Below are 20,263 nucleotides of genomic sequence, written 5' to 3'. Positions count from 1 at the left end.
TTTTTCAAGTTGTCCTTCATCCCATTAACGATCAAAAGGATGGTTTCTATCATGTTTTTTTTTATTCTCTTAAAAAAAAAACATAATGAAATATAAATAATATAATATTATTACCACTCCTTTCAATCCTAACGGGGGAAAAAGACCATGATTCCTTCAAGATCTTTTATAAAATCAGAGAAGTAACAAGTTTATGTATTTTTTTTCTTGAAAATGAGAGAAGTGTGGTGGTGTACGGTGTGCAGTGCTCACAATATAAAGGAAGTGGAAATTTTTGGTGTGGTTAAGATTAGCAATAACAAAGCCATATATTTCGACATCTCGGTAATTCTTGGTTATGCCAATCATATGTCATTTATGTGCTTCATTATGTATGATATGCATTACTTTTCTATTTGACAGGGTTGTTCTTTGCTATGCTGACTTTTATATCATTAGGCTCTAATGGATGGTTAATGTTTGATCGGTTCAGGGAACATATATGGTTGTATACCGTCAAAACTTATCTAATATGCTCCACAATTCAGTAATGCAATCACTTTTAAAGATAAGAAAAAAAAATATAAATTTTCAAGTTCAAGGGACACTTTGCACATAAGTGCAAAACGTTAAGGGGGATATTTACAAAACGTCATGTTGACTAACAGAAGAATTTGACGGATTAGGTAAATTGATTAATGTTGTGCAATTTCAATAGGATAATTGAAGTTTTATAAATTTCAGGCGGGTAATAAATGCCTATTTACTAAAAAAATTACTTGCTTACTTTGTTTCCTGGAAAGCGCCATTTAATCTAAATTAAAGTTTAGGGTCAAATCTTTAAAACTATGTGATGCATCCATTCTCCAATGACAAATCGAATATTAAAAAATATAATTAATTAAAAAAATAATAGTCAAGTTGGGTTGCTTCCTTCTGTAGTTCTAACCATTGCTTGCGTGACAAAAAGAGGGTTGGCCCTCTATTGTTGCCTAGTCATGTTCTTTAATTTCAACATATCATTCTTTCAATTTCAGATCTAAAACCTCAAAATCCAACATTCCATGTTTTTGGTAGTCTAAGTTATGTCATAACTTAGTCCAACCAAACACAAAAATAAACAACCTTGTTCATACACAAAGGTTTGCAACCTCATACAACAAAAAAACAAGTCTTTCTTCAAATTAAAAAGATGATGTTCCAAGAAAATGGTAATGGGGAAATGGGTTTATCTGGAATTCCCTTAGGAACAAAGAACAAGTACAAGAGGATGAATTCACACCTTGTTGATGATAATGATGATGTTTTGCACCAACAACAATTGGAAGATAAGAGGAACAGTACTAGGAAATATGTTATTGCTTGTGCTATATTTGCTTCTCTCAACAATGTTCTTCTTGGCTATGGTATGCTTTCTTTGAAAAGTCTTTGACTTTGTTGATTTTTTGCGTTGACTTTGATTCTATTTAGATTGTTCTTGATGATCTACAATGATTTTGATTCATTTTTGCATTTCTAGTAGCTAAGATAATAACAGATCTAAAATAATAACTCATCAATTGTGTATTTGTTATTAATTATGAGAGTTTTATTGAGATGATTTTTACGGGATTTTTGTTTTGTGAATTTTTGCAGATGTGGGTGTGATGAGTGGTGCAGTTATATTTATCAAAGAAGATCTAAAGATAACTGAGGTTCAGGTAGAATTTTTGATTGGTATTTTGAGTATTGTATCTCTATTGGGTAGTTTGGGTGGTGGAAGAACATCAGATATTATTGGTAGAAAATGGACAATGGCATTGGCTGCAGTTGTATTCCAAATGGGTGGAATTACAATGACTCTTGCCCCTTCATATCAAGTACTAATGATTGGAAGATTGTTAGCTGGAATTGGAATAGGTTTTGGAGTTATGATTTCACCTATATATATTGCTGAGATATCACCAAATCTCACTAGAGGCTCACTTACTACTTTTCCAGAGATTTTTATAAATGTAGGAATTATGCTTGGTTATGTATCCAATTACGCGTTTTCCGGCCTTTCGGTACACATAAGTTGGAGAGTAATGCTTGCTGTTGGAATCTTGCCTTCAGTGTTCATTGGTTTTGCTCTTTTCATTATTCCTGAGTCACCGAGATGGTTGGTGATGCAGAACCGAATTGAAGAAGCAAGATCGGTGCTGTTGAAAACAAACGAAGACGAGAAAGAAGTGGAAGAGAGGCTAGCAGAAATACAACAGGCTGCTGGTTTTGCCAATTCTGGTAAATACGAGGACAAACCCGTGTGGCGTGAATTGCTCTCTCCGCCACCGGCGCTTCGCCGGATGCTGATTACTGGTCTTGGAATTCAGTGTTTTCAACAGATCTCTGGAATTGATGCAACTGTGTATTACAGTCCAGAAATTTTAATGGCAGCTGGAATTGAAGATAAATCAAAACTTCTAGCTGCTACTGTTGCCGTAGGTATAACAAAGACCGTCTTTATTTTGGTGGCCATTGTCCTTATCGATAAAGTAGGTAGAAAACCCCTTCTCATTACTAGCACAATTGGGATGACTGCTTGTTTGTTCTGTATGGGGGTTACTCTTTCATTATTTGAAAAAGGGCCCTTAGTGATAGCATTAGGTATTCTTTTTGTCTGTGGAAATGTAGCATTTTTTTCGGTTGGACTCGGCCCTGTGTGCTGGGTTTTGACATCTGAAATCTTCCCTTTACGAGTGCGTGCTCAGGCATCTGCACTCGGAGCTGTAGCGAATAGGGTTTGCAGCGGCCTTGTAGCCATGTCTTTCCTGTCTGTATCCGACGCAATTTCTTTCGGCGGGACATTCTTTCTGTTTTCTGCTATTTCTGCTCTTGCCATTGTCTTTGTTTTCACACTAGTACCTGAAACAAAAGGGAAGTCATTGGAACAGATTGAGATGATGTTTGAGAATGAACATGGGAGTCAGGGAAAAGAGATGGAGCTAGGTGATGTTGAACAACTTGTGCAGAACAAAACTGGTTTAACAAATTAGTTAAATAGACCACACCTTTATACGACCCTGATGGATTTTGTCATTCCAGAGCTACATATATTTCAATTTCTCTTGTTTTGTCCGCGGCTTTAATCACTCACATGGATATGATCTTCGGCGACACGAGAATTTGATATCTGATAAGGGACATGAGAAAAAACGAAGGCAAATTGCATTCTTAATGTATACTCAAACTTTTACCAGCTGTACAATTATTCTGTTTCTTTTAATTTCATGTAACTCAATAATAGGATTGTATATGAACGGAGATTTTTGGTGGAGATGATCCTGTCTCCACATGGTCCTTTGAGATATTTGGAAACAACTTATAGTACCATCATTAGCCATTACAGTGTACTCCATGAGGGATGTAATTCATATGAAAATTCTTTTAATAGATTATATATATTCTTTTTAATTTTAGCATCTCAACTGTGTTCTTTTTTTTTTGGATATATAATCATATTTGCTTAATGTCATAATATGACCGGCAACAAGTTCCTTGAAAAGATTTCAGTACATCCAGAGTGTGAAAAATGAAGTCAACAAAACTTTTGTATACTTGTGGATCCTTTTACAGGCAAGAAGATGAAACTTCCTTCTGGTATGGAAAGCTCTACTTATTATGAGTTGTTACATGAATTAAAATAATAGAGAACAGTTATAAAACTGTTTCAGTCTTAAAGAAGGTTATAAAACTGTCATAGAATTTTCCGTAAAGCGTAGTTCAACCGCCAATGTCAAAATTGTTAGGATGCCTTCATTCGAGTTCGAACCAAGGGACATTATAGAGTGAGAGTTTCAATGATGCTTATCACTTCGTCGTAGAGTTGAAGTTATCTAAGGTTTTGTTTGCGAGTTTGGAGGGGAAGGGAGGGGAAGGCTTAGGAAAAAAGGAATGAGCAAGTGGAAGAAATAGAAGAAAATGGGAGAGGAGAGCTTTGGGGGGTTAACTTTTCTTCATAATACAAAACCCTCCTCATTTGGAGGAACTAAAAAATTGTATTGGATGAGGGATTTTGGGGGTTTTGGAGGGTTAATAAGAATTCTTCAAATTTAATTTATGTTGTTATAATATTTTTAAAATTAAAAATAAAGTAATCATATGCATTAATTTACCATTCTCTAAAAAACTGCTCTTTTAAAAAATTTGTAAGATTTCTCTATTTTTCTTCATATTTTGCACCTCAAAGCCTTTCATTTCTTTCCTCTCCAAACTCGCAAACAAAGCCTAATATTTTTATCCTTCAATTAATTATTTTTCTACTGATGGAGTATGCAGAATCCCTTTTAAAATGTGAAAGGGAAATGAGTGCCATTAATTGCAACCCATGAATATTAGGTACACCGACACTAAAAGAATCTCCCCGACATAAGAAAACATGACTGCTCCGAATATCGTACAGAAAGTGAAACAATTTTGCCCACAAAAAAAAAAAAAAAATTTAGTGTAAAACAATTTTTATACAACAAAATTGTAAAATAATTATATACGTGCGTTTTTGTTTTTTTTTTTGTATACGTGTCTTTCACCATTTTTTTTTTAGAGCTCTTTCAATATTTTTTCTTAAGGGTGTCTTTTTACTATTTTGTTATGTGATAATATTAATTATAAAAATACTTGTACAAAAAATTTTAGGGAAAAAAATACTTGAACAATTATTTACTGCGTGCATAGTAATTACATTTTAAACTGCATACAGTACAGTTTTTTTTCAGAGATAGATTAGACTGTTTTAAAGAAATACAAATAATTTTCTTATTAAAAAAAGAAATAGTAATAATTTTCGTGTAGAATTTTTGGAACACGCGTATATTTTTCTGAGAACTAAAGGCCAATATGTTTGACAGAATAAAACTTGAATTAACCATTATTTTATTACATACACTTTTTTTTTTTTTTTAGGGATTATTACATGCACTTTTTTTTTATTTTATTTATCAATTAATTATGAATTTTTCCATAGTTTTTAGTGAAGTCCATAGTTTGAAGAATATGCTAATAAGTTTGCACAGAAACGTTATATGATATGATTAATTACTTTCTGTATAATTAATATGTGAATTAACTATATGATGAGAAAATAGAAGATGCACAAAATAGTTTTACATGACCTCCATCATCACTACATGCTCATTAAACAACTATATATCAATAGTGTACAAAATTTTACTTTCACAAACTAATCAAATTTTACTATGTCGATCTTTTTATAAGGAAACTATGTAGATATTTGCATTGGTATTTTAAAAAATAATGCTACGATATAATTGAAGGGTAAGTATGTTTTTAACCCTCCTTGATAAAGAAACTCTAATAATATGATGTTCGATCGGGAGGTAATTAAAGTTTCGCAAAGTATTGTTCCATTCAATAATCGAAATTAGGTTTTCCTAAACAAGTCATCCTTTAGAAGTTTCTTGCTTGATTATGTATAAACCTTTTTTTTAAGTATCAATACATCGTTTTTATTTAAACTCTAGATAATTATAATTGAGCTAAAATTGTTTCATATTCTTTTTTTTTTTTGAAGAAATCATAACATACACGAATTAGCCAATGCCCACATTCTAACGGGCTTGACCACCACCTCTGCGTACCATAAACAAACACAGCCTTTCATATTCTTAACATTTTAAACATATACGATGAGTCTTTCGACAATCATAACATTCGAAGGAAAATTTTGTAGAGAGCAAAACCAAATTATGCCAATTTTGTAGTAACAAATAATTATTTAACCCAATAATAAATTACACTAGCGTCAATGTGTCTGTTTTCTCTTTTATTTGCAATGATCGATAAAAAATCAAGTGGATGGTAAAATTGGAAGAAAAACACTATTTTTTCTTATGTAGGTTGTCTAATATCCAATATTGTTCCTATTATTGAATGGTTCCTCCTACGTACTAAAAAGTTTGGTTGGGTACCGGTACCCGCAAGCAAAATACATTTATAAAGGGTTATATTTACCATTTCCCCTCTATCTATTTCTCGCACTCTTCACTCGATACCAGTGGCGGATCTTAGTGAAGACCCATGGGTGCCATGGCATCCCCTAGGTTTTTCAATATATATTAAATTAGTCGTATTACTACAAAAAAGTTTCAGCTGTCGCAGCGGTAAGCAAGTGTTAAAGACCCCCTATGGTCACGAGTTTAACACTCAGCTATCTGTTTTTTACATTTTTCTCTTGTATTTACATAGCAAAGTACAACATATATCTCAAATAGAAGAAAATAGTATAACAAGAAAACACAGAAAACCGGTGGCATTTAGCATGCACAAGGGAAAGATTTGTGCACCATGCACAAGGGAAAGATTTTTGGACAGCTGGCGGTTTTGGGGGAGAGATTACCTGCTGAAAATAAATCATTAATAAAAGGAAAACATATTATAATAGAAAATATTGGTTTTATTGTTTTTGCTGGAAACACCCCCAAACTGAAAATGCAGAACAGCAATTCAAACTTATTAACCATCAACCTCCATTTTGAATCTCACGTGAGTCTTCTTAGTTCTTTCTCTCTTCCTTCACTTGAATCTCACAAAGAATCATTTTCATCTACCACCATTTTCTTCATATTTTCAGAAACTGATACTCACTATCAACCTACCCATTAACTTAAATTTCATCTTCTTGAACAAGATTGTTAAATTTTATTTCACTTTCCATTGAAGTTTGGAGATTGCAACTTAGTTTGGTTTCTAGATCTGGATTCATATAAGCTGTTGGTTGATTTCTGAAACTTGAAGGTATGTATAAGAAATTGTTAAACATATTTAATTGTTTATTATGATGTATGGTTGTTGAAGACTAGCAGTAGTTTTCATTTTTGAAATGCATTTTGAACAAGCTGGTCACCATTGAAGTTGCTGTTCTTGAGTGTTCTCCATTTTCAATTTTCGATTTGCTGTTCTGCCGTAACACACGGTCGTGTGTAATATTGATACGACCGTGTTGGTTTGCACTGGATGGTTGCTATCAAAGCTTCATAATTGCAGACGCACAGTCGTCTTGTATATTGGCATGGTCGTGCGTGAGTTACTGTTATTGAATAAGTTAAGGCAATCTAATTAAACCATAATTATTTTAATTGAATGAGTGAGGAGAGCTATTTGTAAAGAAATACTGGAATAGTTGTTATAGACATTTACTCCAACATGGGCTGAAGGTTGTTTTGTGGTGTCTTCATGCAGACAACCTTCCAAATAGTATTGATTTTCCTGTAACTGGTGGTGCATATGATTTCACAAAAGCAACAACATCACTAACAAATGAGTTAATCACTTCATCAAAGAAAGTCACTCTTTTAAGGCATGGTCTTAGCACTTGGAATGCAGAAAGTTGGATTCAGGCGATTTGCTCTCTACTTTTTAGTTATTAGCTCTATTATTGAGTTCAGGGAGATATTTAACTTGCCTCGGAAATGCTTGTATTATATTTTTATTTGTATTACCGTTCTTGCGTTGCGTGGCTCTAGATGACAAGGCCAAACCGCCACGAGCTTATAAGTTCGTATGGTTAAAATAGATTTGTTTGGTAACTGTCTTCTTTCACTAGCTTAAAGTGTTTTTTTTTTTTCACTACCTTATAGCGTTTTTGGTAAGCTACTTCAATTAGCATTTGAACTTATAGCTTTTAACATATCATTTTCTCTCTCTCAACTTACCCTCATTATCTTAATTGGTTTTTTTAAAAATATTAATTGAAAATATCTTTTTATGTCATTTTATATTTTATATTTCTTAGTTTAAACGCTAGTTTTACTAAACACTTCAAAATCAGTTAGATAACTTATCCTCTATATGTCATCAGCTAGCTTACCCGTTATCTCCTACTTTTACCAATCAAAACCTATGTCTCCATCATGAAAACCTTCATCGATCATTTAAACTGTAATCTTTTTACCACATTTACAATCCATTGTCATTAAATTGATCATATGTGTGTAGGGAAGCTCAGATTTGTCAGTGCTAACTGAAGTTGGGGTGGAGCAACCAGAGATATCCAAGAAAGCTTTGGAAAATATTCACTTTGACCAATGTCTTGCCAGTCCAATACCTCGTGCCAAGGTTAGGCCGCAGTGAAATTTAATTCTCGAGCATGCTAATACTTTTACTGATAGTCAATTTATTTAACTGGTTTTGGATGTTTGATGTAGCAAACTACTGAAATTACATGGCAAGGAAGGGAAAAACCATTGGTTTACATTGATTCACTTAAAGAAATATCTCTATCATCTTGAAGAAGCATTTGGACATGTTATTGATTTAGTGTAAACAAGTGCACTTGATACAGTTGTAAACAATTTGACTTTTTGTGTTATTGATTGAGTGTTATGCTTTGATTTAGTTAGTGTTCTCAAATGTACTTATGAAATTATCATTATAGATGCACAACACAATGATATTTGGTATCAAATTATGAATCGATGGTTATCTGTTATGGGGTCTGCAGTGGTGTTTTGGATTTCTGTTATGGTTGCTTCTCTTTTTCTGGTTTTTTGGCAGAAACATGTTGCAGTTCTGCTGTTAAAACAACTTCAGTAGGCCTAGTTTTTGGTGTATAGCACGGCTGTTTGTTCAACTTCATAACATTATCATATTAAGCATTATAGTAGACACTTCATTCATCGCGGCAGTTTGTTCAACTTCAGAACATAACCATAAATATATCCTCAATTTCCAGAACAAAAGTCACTTAATTTATTGAGTAAGAAAGTTTTACATTATACATTATAGTAGACATAAATCCCTTTTACAAGCATTGATCCAACTCTTACAAACAATATGACAGCTTAAATATTCCTAACTCAGCTACTTATAATTAAACTATATCCTCTCAAAGCCACAAATACATCCCTTCCAAAGCAGCAAAGCATTGCATCACTACACCTAGGATAAGATGACCAATTCAAGCAGATAGATAAAACTTTTGTTCATTTTCATTAGAAGCTAAGCAAAGACATCCGTTTATAAAAGAAACAAAGGCATCAGTCCAATTATCAAATCTATCAAACCATATCTAACAAAAACGAAAAATACTTTATCACTAAGTTTTGCTGAACATAAATTATAAAATGCAGGAGGTCATAGTGAGTATTGCTGCTCACTATTTCCATTTCCACCAAACTTGGTAGCCTCGTTTATCCGAAAAAAAAACACAAGTTCTGTCTTCAATCCATGTAGGGATATCAGGTTTAGTTATCGAATCACGACCAAGAAGTCTTGCCGATTTGATTTCCAATTTAAATTTCAAAACATTGCCCCATGAAAGTATGCAAATCATACTGATAATAAAGAAATGTAAAGCATAAACTTATATATAAATGTCACTAAATTGATCAGTAACACATGGTGATAGGAACCCGAATTAAAGAGAAACAGAATAAATAGTATTATAGATTGAATAGAAAATATTACAGAAGATTATCCCTCTGTAATCCCAGAGCAAAAGCTCCTCAGAGAAGAGACATCACTCTCTCTCTCTGCCCAAAACCAATAAGGTTCCTAATTGAATAATTCTGAAATCCTCTCCTACTGTTGTGGTCAAATGGCTTTATTTATACAACTAAGAGCATAAACTGCCTGTAACCGCTCCTAATCAATACAAATTACTACATAAACTGCCTAACTGCTCCTAATCAACACAAATACTGCATATTACACAAAATGCTAACTGCTCCTAAATAACTATATATTAAAATAACTGACTGCATCAGCAGTCACCCTATCAATATCACCGGATACCTAACATTACCGGCCGCTAGAAAAACAGCCTTGTCCTCAAGGCTGAGTTAAAGAAACTAACTTGAATTCTTTTGCCCCCAGGATCCCATTGTTGGAACCCTGACAAGCCTCCTTCAAACAACCAAGCCACATACAAAGTTTTATATTTGCAACTCCTTTCTTTCAAATTCAGAGGGAATGGCTCCGGCGGTGGTTGTGGGTAGACCCCACCCTCTTGCTCTCTTTTTCTAATTGTCATGTAAGATTTTCTTCTTGCTTTTGTTTCTTCATTTGTCCCTTTCTCGTTCAATACTCTTCCCCCAATTCTATTATCCTTGCGACTCTTCTTTGTTTCAAAGTTCTCCATTTCTGCATCAACAACCTTTTCCGAAGAAGGTGAAATTTCATTGACGTACCTTCCTTCTCCATCGTTGATGATCTTCTCTAATACTGGTTCATCGTGTTTTTCTGCCATCTTCCACAGTTTTGGTTCAGATTCTTGATCATGATTTTGCACCATTTGTTTATCTGTTCGGTGCTCCATACGTGCTCCAAATTCTCTAATCATAGCCATAGAAAATGACTTCCAGTCAGCATCTGGGTTCTCTTGGCACCAAGAATAAAACCACAACAACGCTTTTTCATCCTCCATACTCATGAAAGCCCACTGCAACTTATCACATGAGTGGATTTCATTATCTGCAAAGAACATTTCAGCCCTTGTGATCCATCCAGCAGGATCCGTCCCAGTAAATTGTGATAGTTTATACTTCAAAGTCCATATTCCATCCATCTCCGATAACACTGGTTTCCTTCTCGTATCCGGTAGGTCGGACCAATTGATAGGAACCCGAATTAAAGAGAAACAGAATAAATAGTATTATAGATTGAATAGAAAATATTACAGAAGATTATCCCTCTGTAATCCCAGAGCAAAAGCTCCTCAGAGAAGAGACATCACTCTCTCTCTCTGCCCAAAACCAATAAGGTTCCTAATTGAATAATTCTGAAATCCTCTCCTACTGTTGTGGTCAAATGGCTTTATTTATACAACTAAGAGCATAAACTGCCTGTAACCGCTCCTAATCAATACAAATTACTACATAAACTGCCTAACTGCTCCTAATCAACACAAATACTGCATATTACACAAAATGCTAACTGCTCCTAAATAACTATATATTAAAATAACTGACTGCATCAGCAGTCACCCTATCAATACCACCGGATACCTAACACATGGCCCCAAAATAGAGCTAACCATCCAATTTTCTAGCTATCCGATATGAACAATATTTAGTATGATCCTATAATGATAACTCATGCACCAGAATAAAAGCCAATGTTGTAATGTTTACAAGCATCAAAGCTATCTCAAGATGTAATTAAGCAATTCCTCACAATGTATTGACTAATTGTTCTATTAATTATTCTGAGTATAAAGCTGAAATAAACAGCTTTTGAGCAAAAGCAGCCTAGTTACTTCTCTCTTGAACATCCTCTTCATGGCCGGTGTCCGGTACTTCTGCTCCGCCAGAGCTGCAAACATAAAACCATCACCAGAATTTCAGCATTGGGTGTGTTTAGGAAGATACTTTTCATAAACCTTATTTCAATAACTAATTTCAAAAAACACTAAAGCAAAGTCAAAATTCAATGCGTCGGATATTTAATACATAAATGTATGGAATGTGTTACAGGTTAGATATTGCTCCACAATTTGCAAGTAATTGAATAAGCATAGTCAAAGAGAAAAAAATATATGTAATTGTAAACCATATCGCAGGAATATAATAACCACTGTCACACCGCATTAACAGTCAAGTAATTCTAGCAACATAAATTTATTCATAGTTTGGAATGAGAGGTTGCATATTCCGAAAGCCAATAATGATAGATTATGGAGTAAATCTCTAGTTACATGATTCATTTAAATTTTCGAGAGTATGATATCATATACACGCACCTCCCATATCTTTCGAACTCCTACATGAAACTAACCTATGTTACAATTTAAGCACATAAATCACAAGACAGGTAACAAATACCTTTGGCGAGATTGGGAAGCTTGAACTCTGCACCATCCTGATTACATCCTCCCCTAAATTTTTATCACACACAGGACAAATCTGATAGGAACAGTGAACGGCCAGTCAGATATCAAATTTCAATTATAACTAAGTACTATACCAGCGCTAAATGTTTAGAAATGTCTTATTTCTTTTTTCACATTACACTAGAATTGAGCACTAAATAAGCATCAACATGCATAAATATTTTAATGCCAAACTCAAAAGGAAGTTCTCAACTGGGTCAATTATGCTATGCCAAATGCAACGCCGAGACATCTCAGTTCCAACTAGTAAAATTGGTAATATGACATGAATAAAAGTAGTGTAGTCCAATGAAAAGTAAAACAATCTTAAATATAAGATAGATAATTTGAATTCATGAGCTTTCGTGATTCTTGTAAGGAATATATAGACCAGTTCTATTAAGAGAGTTGAGAAATATTGGGAACAAGACCCCAACCAATTTTGAACCCTAATGTTTCTTAGATATTAAATGGAGCAGAACAAGGGAAACACTTGAAAAGATCAACTTAATTCATAACAAAATTTCCAAACTTCAAACTGTAACAAAATTTAGGGTTTGGCAGGGGACTTTGGTGGCTTAGGTAGCTTTGTATCCTTCTCAAAGAGCAAATGGGAAAATCAAGTTAAGCCAGTATCTTCAATGATTATGAAAATAAGTTGAAAACACCTTATGGACATGTTCATAAGCTGTTTTCATAAGTTCTTGTCACAAAACAATTAGTTAGTGCCAATATCAAGTTATATTGTATTTGCATAACCTATTAGCTATTTTCATAACCTATCTTTGAATTATGAAAATAAGTTAAAAACAGCTTATGAACATGTCATAAGTTGTTTTCATAAGTTCTTGCCAAACAACATTCTCACAACTTTTGCGACTATATAAGAGAAAATACATCAATCCAAACACTCCCAAAACCTACGAAATCTCTATGAAAGACTAACCATAAAAATAAAATCACTTTTCATTACAATAAGTGTTACTACTTATTGTTAGAGTGTGCCCTAGATAAATTGAAATTTCAAGTAAAAGTAGTTCTTATTCTTAAAACCTAACATATTATAGTAAAAACAAATCAAAAAATCAAAGATAAATTATGAAATTGAACTACCCTATTTGATTAAACTTGAGAAATACATAAAAAATGATAACAAGTGAAAAAGGTGAAAACACGGTAACTGAATCATGCCACAGAAAGTCAAAATAGAAGAATAATGAAATTTTGGGATTAGACTTACAGAAGCTTCAACCCTTTGAACCCGATGAACAGTGTTGGGATTTAAGATAGAGGGTTTTGGTTCAGATTTTTTGACCCATGAACAGTGTTGCGATTTGGGAACAGTGAAGAACAAGAGATTTGAGAACGGTGAAGAACAGAGGGATTTGGTTCAGTTTCAATCGGTGAAGAATGAGTGATGTTTAGATTTGGCCATTGCAGATTTGGAACGAGAGATGTGGAATGAGGGGTTTCAGTTTGGAACAAAAGAAATGGTTTTTTTGATTTGGATTATGTATTTAGAGGTGAAAAATTGGAAAAGGGGACTTTCCCGGTCTAAAATTTCATTGGCGCTTCCTTCAAAAAAAAAAGGATTTCATTGGCCGCTACTTTCACTTTCATTACACGCGCTCTCATTGTGAAAATTATATGGGGGTAAATGTTGGAGCCATTTGTCAAAGTGGTGAAATTAGATTATTGAAAAAGATGATTTTTTTTTAAAAATAAGATTAATTAGAATAAAAATTTATCTTTTTTCTTATATTTTAGGATAAAGAAAATGAGCTTTTTTTTGCTTATATTTCAGGACGAATGGAGTATTTTGGAGACTCCTCTGTTAATAAATTTTAAATTAATTTAAAAATTAAATAAATTCGATATGTTAGAGACAAAATCGCGAGGAGGGTAAATAAGGAGGGAGATGAAATTTTATTATTTTAGGAGAAGAGGGAAAGTGAAATAATTTCCCCAAAAAAATGTGGTTAAAATGAAATTAAGTTTTTTATCTTTTAGCGAAAACTTAATTCATTTCCTTATGATATTCTTGCATGTTAATTTAGTCTTTGACAAAAAAAAAAAAAAACTTAAATTGTTCTATGATATAGAGTTCGTTTGTTATAGTATTTTTAAGAAAAAAAATATTCAATTTTAAAAATTGTGCATCCGTTTGTTACGGTTTTTCAAAAAAGGCAGAATCCAACAAAAATCTAAAAACACCTTCAAATAAAAAGTTAAGAGCGGCTTCTAAAAAAAATAGATTTTTGTTAGAGGAGAGATAATATAATGGTCAAAAGATTGAACTAATTTTATAACAAAAAATCTCTTTTAAAAAAAACTAATTTAAAAAAAAAAAACAAAAAATCTGTTTTAAAAAAAATTAAATTAAAAAATAGATTTTTGTTAGAGGAGGTATAATATAGTTGTATCCAAACAAATTAAATTATTTACAAAAAAAAAAAAAAAAAATGTCAGAACGACTGATCAGACTCACAACTCTTACCCTAACTGAAAGAATCTTATAGTGAAAGTACTCAAACAAATGTTCAATGACTAATCAAACTCTTTACCGACTAATCAAGCTTAAAACTCTAGCCATAATGACAATATTCTTCAACCTAAACTACTTCAAAGATGTCAGAACGACTCTTGAAACTCACAACTCTTACTTTAACTGAAAGAATCTTGCAGTGAAAGTGCTCAAATGAATGTTCAATGACTAATCAAACTCTTTACCGACTAATCAAGCTTAAAAATCTAACCCTAATGACAACATTCTTCGACCTAAACTATTTCAGAACGACTCTTCAAAGTCACAACTCTTTCCCTCACTGAAAGAATCTTGTAGTGAAAGTACTCAAATGAATGTTCAATGACTAATCAAATTCTTTATCGACTAATCAAGCTTAAACTCTAACCCTAATGACAATATTCTTCGACCTAAACTACTTCCATGATTTCATAACGACTCTTCAAAGTCACAACTCTTACCCCAACTGAAAGAATCTTGTAGTCAAAGTACTTGGATGAATGTTCAATGACTAATCAAATTCTTTACCGACTAATCAAGCTTAAAACTCTAACCCTAATAACAAGATTCTTCGACCTAAACTACTTCCAAGATTTTAGAATGACTCTTCAAACTCACAACTCTTATCCCAACTGAAAGAATCATGTAGTCAAAGTACTTGGATGAATGTTCAATGACTAATCAAACTCTTTACCGACTAATCAAGCTTAAAATGCTGCCCCTAATGACCAAATTCTTCGACCTAAACTACTTCCAAGACTTCAAACTGACTTATCAAACTGACAACTCTTACATATATTGAAAGAAACTTATACGAAAAGTATTTTAATGAATGTTCAATGACTAATCAAATTGTTCATCGATTAATCAAGCTTACAACCCCAACAAGAAGAATCTTCGATCTAAACTACCTGGAAGATTGTTAATTGATCAATCAAGAGTTCACAACTCTCACCCTAATAGAAATAATCTTATACGAAAAGTATTTTGATGAATGTTAATCGATTTATAAAGATAATCACATCTTGATTTGTATTTAATTATTATTATAATTAATTTGTATTTTAATATAAATAAACATTAATAATATTATATTATAACGACAAAACTAATTTTATATTTATATATAGAAAATAACATAATACAATTTTATTAATAAAACTTAAGATTAAAAATACAACAACTGAAATTCATCAAAATACAAAAATTAAAATTCGATAATTAATAAACGATATACGTGGTCATTAATATACATCACATACAAAAACCTAAAATGTTAAATTTTGTTTATAATACCGACCGGATTGTGTATTTATTAGCCAAATATTACACATATTTTATTCATCTTATAATTTTTCCAAAAAAAAAAAATTAAATCCAATTACAAGCATCCAATTTACTAAAACAACTTCTACTAAATTTTTATACATTTTCAGATTTTTCCATATACATACAAAATGCAATTTCAGGTGCCAAAAAAAATTAAGATAAAATGGAAGTTATTCTTAATAGGTAATAAAAAATATGCAGAAAAAAGATTTTTTCATATTTTTAATAGGTACTAAAAAATATTTTTCGTATTTTTAATTGGTACCAGAAAAATATTTTTCGTATTTTTAATAGGTACCAGAAAATATGCTAAAAAATGTTTTCATATTTTTCTTCTAAAAAACCTATGTAGAAAAAATATCAGCCCAAGCCCAATATAAACCAACAAAAAGAGAATTAAAATATTATGAATTAATCACTTGGTGGGGGCCGCAAGCACCAAACCAACATTGCAAACAGCAGGTAACCTGTTAGATTAAAGCAACAGATCTGGACCGTTGGAATTTAATAATAATATATCAACGGCCGAAAATGAATGTCAGCACTAATTTGCACAACTTGTGCATGGAGCACAAATCTTTCCCTTGTGCATGCTAAACCCCACCCAGAAAACCAGAGTGCCTGTATTTCCTCATATATTTTCCCTTATTGAAAGTCAGCTTTAACTAATACTGAGCAGTCGGAAAGAGAGTGAAAGAGGATGTAAGAGCCTCTGGCTCTGGTTCAGGTGAAGGACGACAAACCGCATACACTAGGACACGTATACACCTACGCATATTCTAGAAGGTTAAAATAAGAGTCAGTTAGTACTTCCCTTGATTTGAAGGAATATTCTTAACTCATTAAGAAATATTGTTAAAAGTTGATTAGGAGAGGATCTCTATGCTTAGGGAGCATTGTGTTCTAGCAGGAGTGTTCACACTCTGGTTTATCTTTTTCTTTTCTGTTATTCCACCATTATAGAGCCTTTGAGCTCGCCTTTGTCATTCAATAAAATACAGTTTCGTTATCTTGATTTTATGAGTTCCATCTGGTTTATATAAGCAGCACACACTAAGGATCTTTACCTCTACATTACAAGGTAGTAAGTAGCATATAGAACATCCATCTGGCATCATAATCTTTATATTCCTTCCAATGTGTTGATAGTAATTATCAACCCATTTCAAGATCCTGGGAGGGCTGAAGAAGATTATTGCCACTTCACTGTGAAAATCAGTGTGGTACCACTATCAGCTGATGATCAGGAAAGCATGGACTTTGTAGATCCCATTAACTCCCCGTCACTATGGCTCTCCAATTAAAACCTTACAACCTATGCATCAGTATATCAAAAACAGGGTTTCGGATATGCACGGCAGGTTCCATAGAGGTAACCAGACTCAAAATTACCCTCTTCCAAATTCAAAACTAGCATTTATGCTAAATAGTTTAAACTAATATGTTCCACAGGACTCACAATGAGATAGTAGCTTAAGCGATACAAATAATATGCTATGTTAGGTTCAATGTTTAAAAGGTCTAAATGTATGTTGACACCAAAGAAACAATCATTTAGAGCCTAAAGAAACAAAACTTGAAGTCAAACTAAACGAGTCTTATAACTTTCAAATCTCCATTTTATTCACTCTCTATTTCTTTCATACACCCTCCCCTCAAGTCTCATCCCACCTCAGGTGAAATAATATTTATCCTTTAATGCATGAAAAAATCCGAGAGAAGGTTCCACACTAGGTTTGGTGTAATTTCTAGGCAGCATAACATGCCAAACATTGTAAAATATCTAGTTCTAAAACTTTCATATGGCAACCTCTCAGACGGTTCATATCAAATAAAGTCCAAAACCTTGACCTCAGTTTGATGGCAAGTACTTTATATACATCAAATTAGTGGATATATATTGAAAAAACCAAGTGCCACATATCTTAAAAATAAGGTCCCACTAGAGTTTATAAAGACTAGACCACTCACCTTACAAGCCGGTCAGCTAGGGATGAGTTAGGCCCAATATAAAAAGCTAACAAGGTATCAGAGCCTAATGATTCGGGCTACCCACCATTTATATCTATGCACCGATCCTAATATGCTGTGTGTGTGTGTGGGTGTGGGGGTATTGAAAAAACTAAGTCCCTCATATCTTAATGATAAGGTAAGACTAGATATTATAAAGAGTGGCACCACTCACCTTACAAGCCGGATATGTATGTATGAGTTAGGCCTAATATAAAAAACAAACAATATAAGAAAGAAATGAGTAAATTGAAAATCTAGTTACAGAAATTTTAGAGCTGAAATAATTTATCCCTAGAAATTAACTAACAGCATTTCAAAATAATCTCTAAAACTGAAAGATCCCAATCACACAAGTCTCTCTAAAACAATTTCAGAGACTAAATCGCCCGACTAAAAATGAACTAATGTGATCAATGATTTTCACTTTGATGAGTGATTTCAAGTTTTCTTGATTTTAGGAGGACTGAATTGCCTGATGCCAACAATTGGTAATTCACGAAAAAAAAATTGTATTCATTGACCAGTTTTAGTATACAATACTCATTCAAAATAGTCAAATTCTGCTATACACTCAACCTAAAAAAAGTAGAATATGACTGCCCAAAATGAACAACCATTCCTTAATTCCAATCTCAAGGCATTCTAAGGTAACAACTTATGTATTTGCTAGATTGCAGTTTGGTTAGTGTAATGAGTAGTCGAAGCAAAAAAAAAAAAAAACAATCAAATTAACACATGATGGAAAGAAATCAGTGAACTAATAGTTAACAATCCTAGCAGAGCGATAATTCACAAAAACGCCAAAGTCAATGAACAAAAGAAAAAGGGTTCAAAATTCAAACCAAGTAAAAGAAACCGTTGTTTTACGGATGCACAAACGAAAGACTGCATATGAGTACAATAGCATAGACAGCACAATCCATGAACACGGCATCAACCACACTCTTCACCACCAAGCCAATTTCCAATGTTTTGGCAAGTTGTTGTCCATTCCACTGATCAGAAGAATCCGTACCGTTCAGTCTTCTCCTCGACCTCTCATTAACGCCTCGTTGTTTCCCAGAAATAAGTTTCGAAACAACAAACGTTGAATTGGTAAGCAGAACCAAGTAAAGTGGCCTAAAACTTATCACAGTCTTAATCAATGAGAGACCTAGATATGATGCAACAACCAATAGAGCGACGATAATTGAACAACAAAGACGGATAGTCTTTGATGCATCGATAGCATTACTCACGTCGCTCGGGTTTATGAAATTGAAACTTCGAGGTTCCTCGGCACGTGTTTGTTGCCGAGGAATTTCATTAAATGAATCTGGAAGTGTTTGTGGTAGTAGTTGTACATGTTCAGGCTCAGGTTCAGGTTGAATTTCAGAATCTGGGAAACTTAAAATCTCATCAGTTTGAGTGTGTTGTTGTTCAGGAAAAGTAGGTGTATGGGTAATGCTTGTTTCCGAAGCATCGGGATTTTGAAAATCTGCAAAAAAAATTATATAAATTAAAATTGAAGTTTCAGAATTATAGGGTTTGGAATTGAATGATTGAATGAAAGAAGAAAGGTACCGGTAGGAGGGAGGGTTTGGATGTGACCCTTGATGAAGGCAAGACGATCAGATCCTTGTTGGAGAATTCTTCTTCTTCGTCTTTGGGCTTCTCTGCTATTTGCTTCTGCCATTTTCTTCCTTCGTTGGAGGCTTCTCTTCACGACACTTCTCTGCCAACTCAAATCACACCTTTCTTTTTTATTTTGGTAGGTACTCTATTGGGTCAGAGGTCACACAATTAAATTGTGTAAAGATGGATGTTCGAATTCGAACCCCAGCTTTACATATAATATGCAATATTCCTGCCAATTGAGTTAAACGCACGGGATAATCACACCTTTTTCTTCTGACCCGATAAGTGGATTGAATTTAATAATCAAAAAAAAAAAAAAAGAATTAATATTTTTATAGGGTAAATAATAATTTTTATTATGAATTTGTGTCGAAATTCTAAAATAGTTCATGATTGTGAATTATAATAGTCAAAATAGTTTTTGACGTTAAAACAATGTGTTAATATTATCATATCACTTCTTCAATACGTTTATTTATTATTTCGTTTCAATAGATATTTAATTATTGTCATATCAATCCATATATAAAAAAAGTTAATGCTGGTATTAAAAGAGTATTTTAACATTAAAGACTATTTTGACTAAAAGAGTTACACATTCAAAGACAAAAATGACCATTAACTCATTTTTTATATAAAAAAAGGTAAAATTGTAAATATATTAGAGTAATTAAATATTCTACAATTATATAAAAAATGAGTTAATAGTAATTTTTGTCCTTTAAAATCATTGGAGAATGTGCCTGGCTGAGGACCTTGATGGGGATGATGATGTTCCCCCAAGTTTTGGTCTAGGGACCATTTCGTCAAGGCCACCAACACTTATGCATTTGATGAGAACTTGGCCTTGATGAATGGTGATTGAAGACCTGCCTCTTCAAATTCGTGAAGGGGTTTGAACTTGCGCAGGTGTCCGACACGAAAGACTAGGAGTATGGTAGCAAACCCATTTTCATTGA

General features: G+C 33.1%; 2 protein-coding genes and 1 long non-coding RNA gene across 6 annotated transcripts; 2 read left to right on the top strand and 1 right to left on the bottom strand.

The window, feature by feature from the left end:
* The first annotated feature begins 911 nt into the window (after nt 1-911).
* Nucleotides 912-3,419, top strand: LOC11433963 (probable polyol transporter 4). The gene is made up of 2 exons (XM_003618251.4): nt 912-1,385; nt 1,615-3,419. Exons 1-2 carry the CDS (start codon nt 1,172-1,174, stop codon nt 2,991-2,993), a joined length of 1,593 nt encoding a protein of 530 aa, XP_003618299.1. The 5' UTR covers nt 912-1,171; the 3' UTR covers nt 2,994-3,419.
* Nucleotides 3,420-6,420: 3,001 nt separating this feature from the next.
* Nucleotides 6,421-8,450, top strand: LOC11434425 (uncharacterized). 2 transcript variants are annotated; one of them, XR_003013181.1, is made up of 3 exons: nt 6,421-6,750; nt 7,951-8,070; nt 8,160-8,450. It is a non-coding gene; the product is annotated as an uncharacterized lncRNA (long non-coding RNA). The 2 variants fall into 2 exon arrangements; XR_005645664.1 differs by having other exon boundaries at nt 7,195-8,070.
* A 920-nt stretch (nt 8,451-9,370) lies between these two features.
* On the bottom strand, nt 9,371-19,436 carry LOC11434903 (uncharacterized). Of its 3 annotated transcripts, XR_003013179.2 has the most exons (4): nt 19,251-19,436; nt 18,530-19,164; nt 11,775-11,855; nt 9,371-11,265 (listed from the first exon to the last, which is right to left on the bottom strand). XR_003013179.2 is itself a non-coding variant. In XM_003618253.4 (3 exons), the coding sequence occupies exon 3, from the start codon at nt 10,517-10,519 to the stop codon at nt 9,764-9,766; it is 756 nt and encodes a 251-aa protein (XP_003618301.1). In that variant the 5' UTR covers nt 10,520-11,265; nt 11,775-11,855; nt 13,062-14,144; the 3' UTR covers nt 9,371-9,763. The 3 variants fall into 3 exon arrangements, 2 of the variants coding, with proteins under 2 accessions (XP_003618301.1, XP_003618302.2); XM_003618253.4 differs by lacking the exons at nt 18,530-19,164; nt 19,251-19,436 and adding an exon at nt 13,062-14,144; XM_003618254.4 differs by lacking the exons at nt 9,371-11,265; nt 11,775-11,855 and having other exon boundaries at nt 18,294-19,164.
* Between the last annotated feature and the right edge of the window lie 827 nt (nt 19,437-20,263).

This window comes from Medicago truncatula, chromosome 4, assembly GCF_003473485.1.
Source record: "Medicago truncatula cultivar Jemalong A17 chromosome 4, MtrunA17r5.0-ANR, whole genome shotgun sequence".
In the NCBI taxonomy this organism is placed as follows: Eukaryota; Viridiplantae; Streptophyta; class Magnoliopsida; order Fabales; family Fabaceae; genus Medicago; species Medicago truncatula.
Note: the sequence above shows the minus strand (reverse complement) of the source record. Positions and strands in the feature narration are given on the sequence as shown.

Coding starts and splice junctions, on each gene's coding strand:
- LOC11433963 (XM_003618251.4), top strand. CDS start 1,172: ATGATGTTCCAAGAAAATGGTAATGGGGAAATGGGTTTATCTGGAATT. Junction 1,386..1,614: donor CAATGTTCTTCTTGGCTATG/GTATGCTTTCTT, acceptor GAATTTTTGCAG/ATGTGGGTGTGATGAGTGGT.
- LOC11434903 (XM_003618253.4), bottom strand. CDS start 10,519: ATGGATGGAATATGGACTTTGAAGTATAAACTATCACAATTTACTGGG.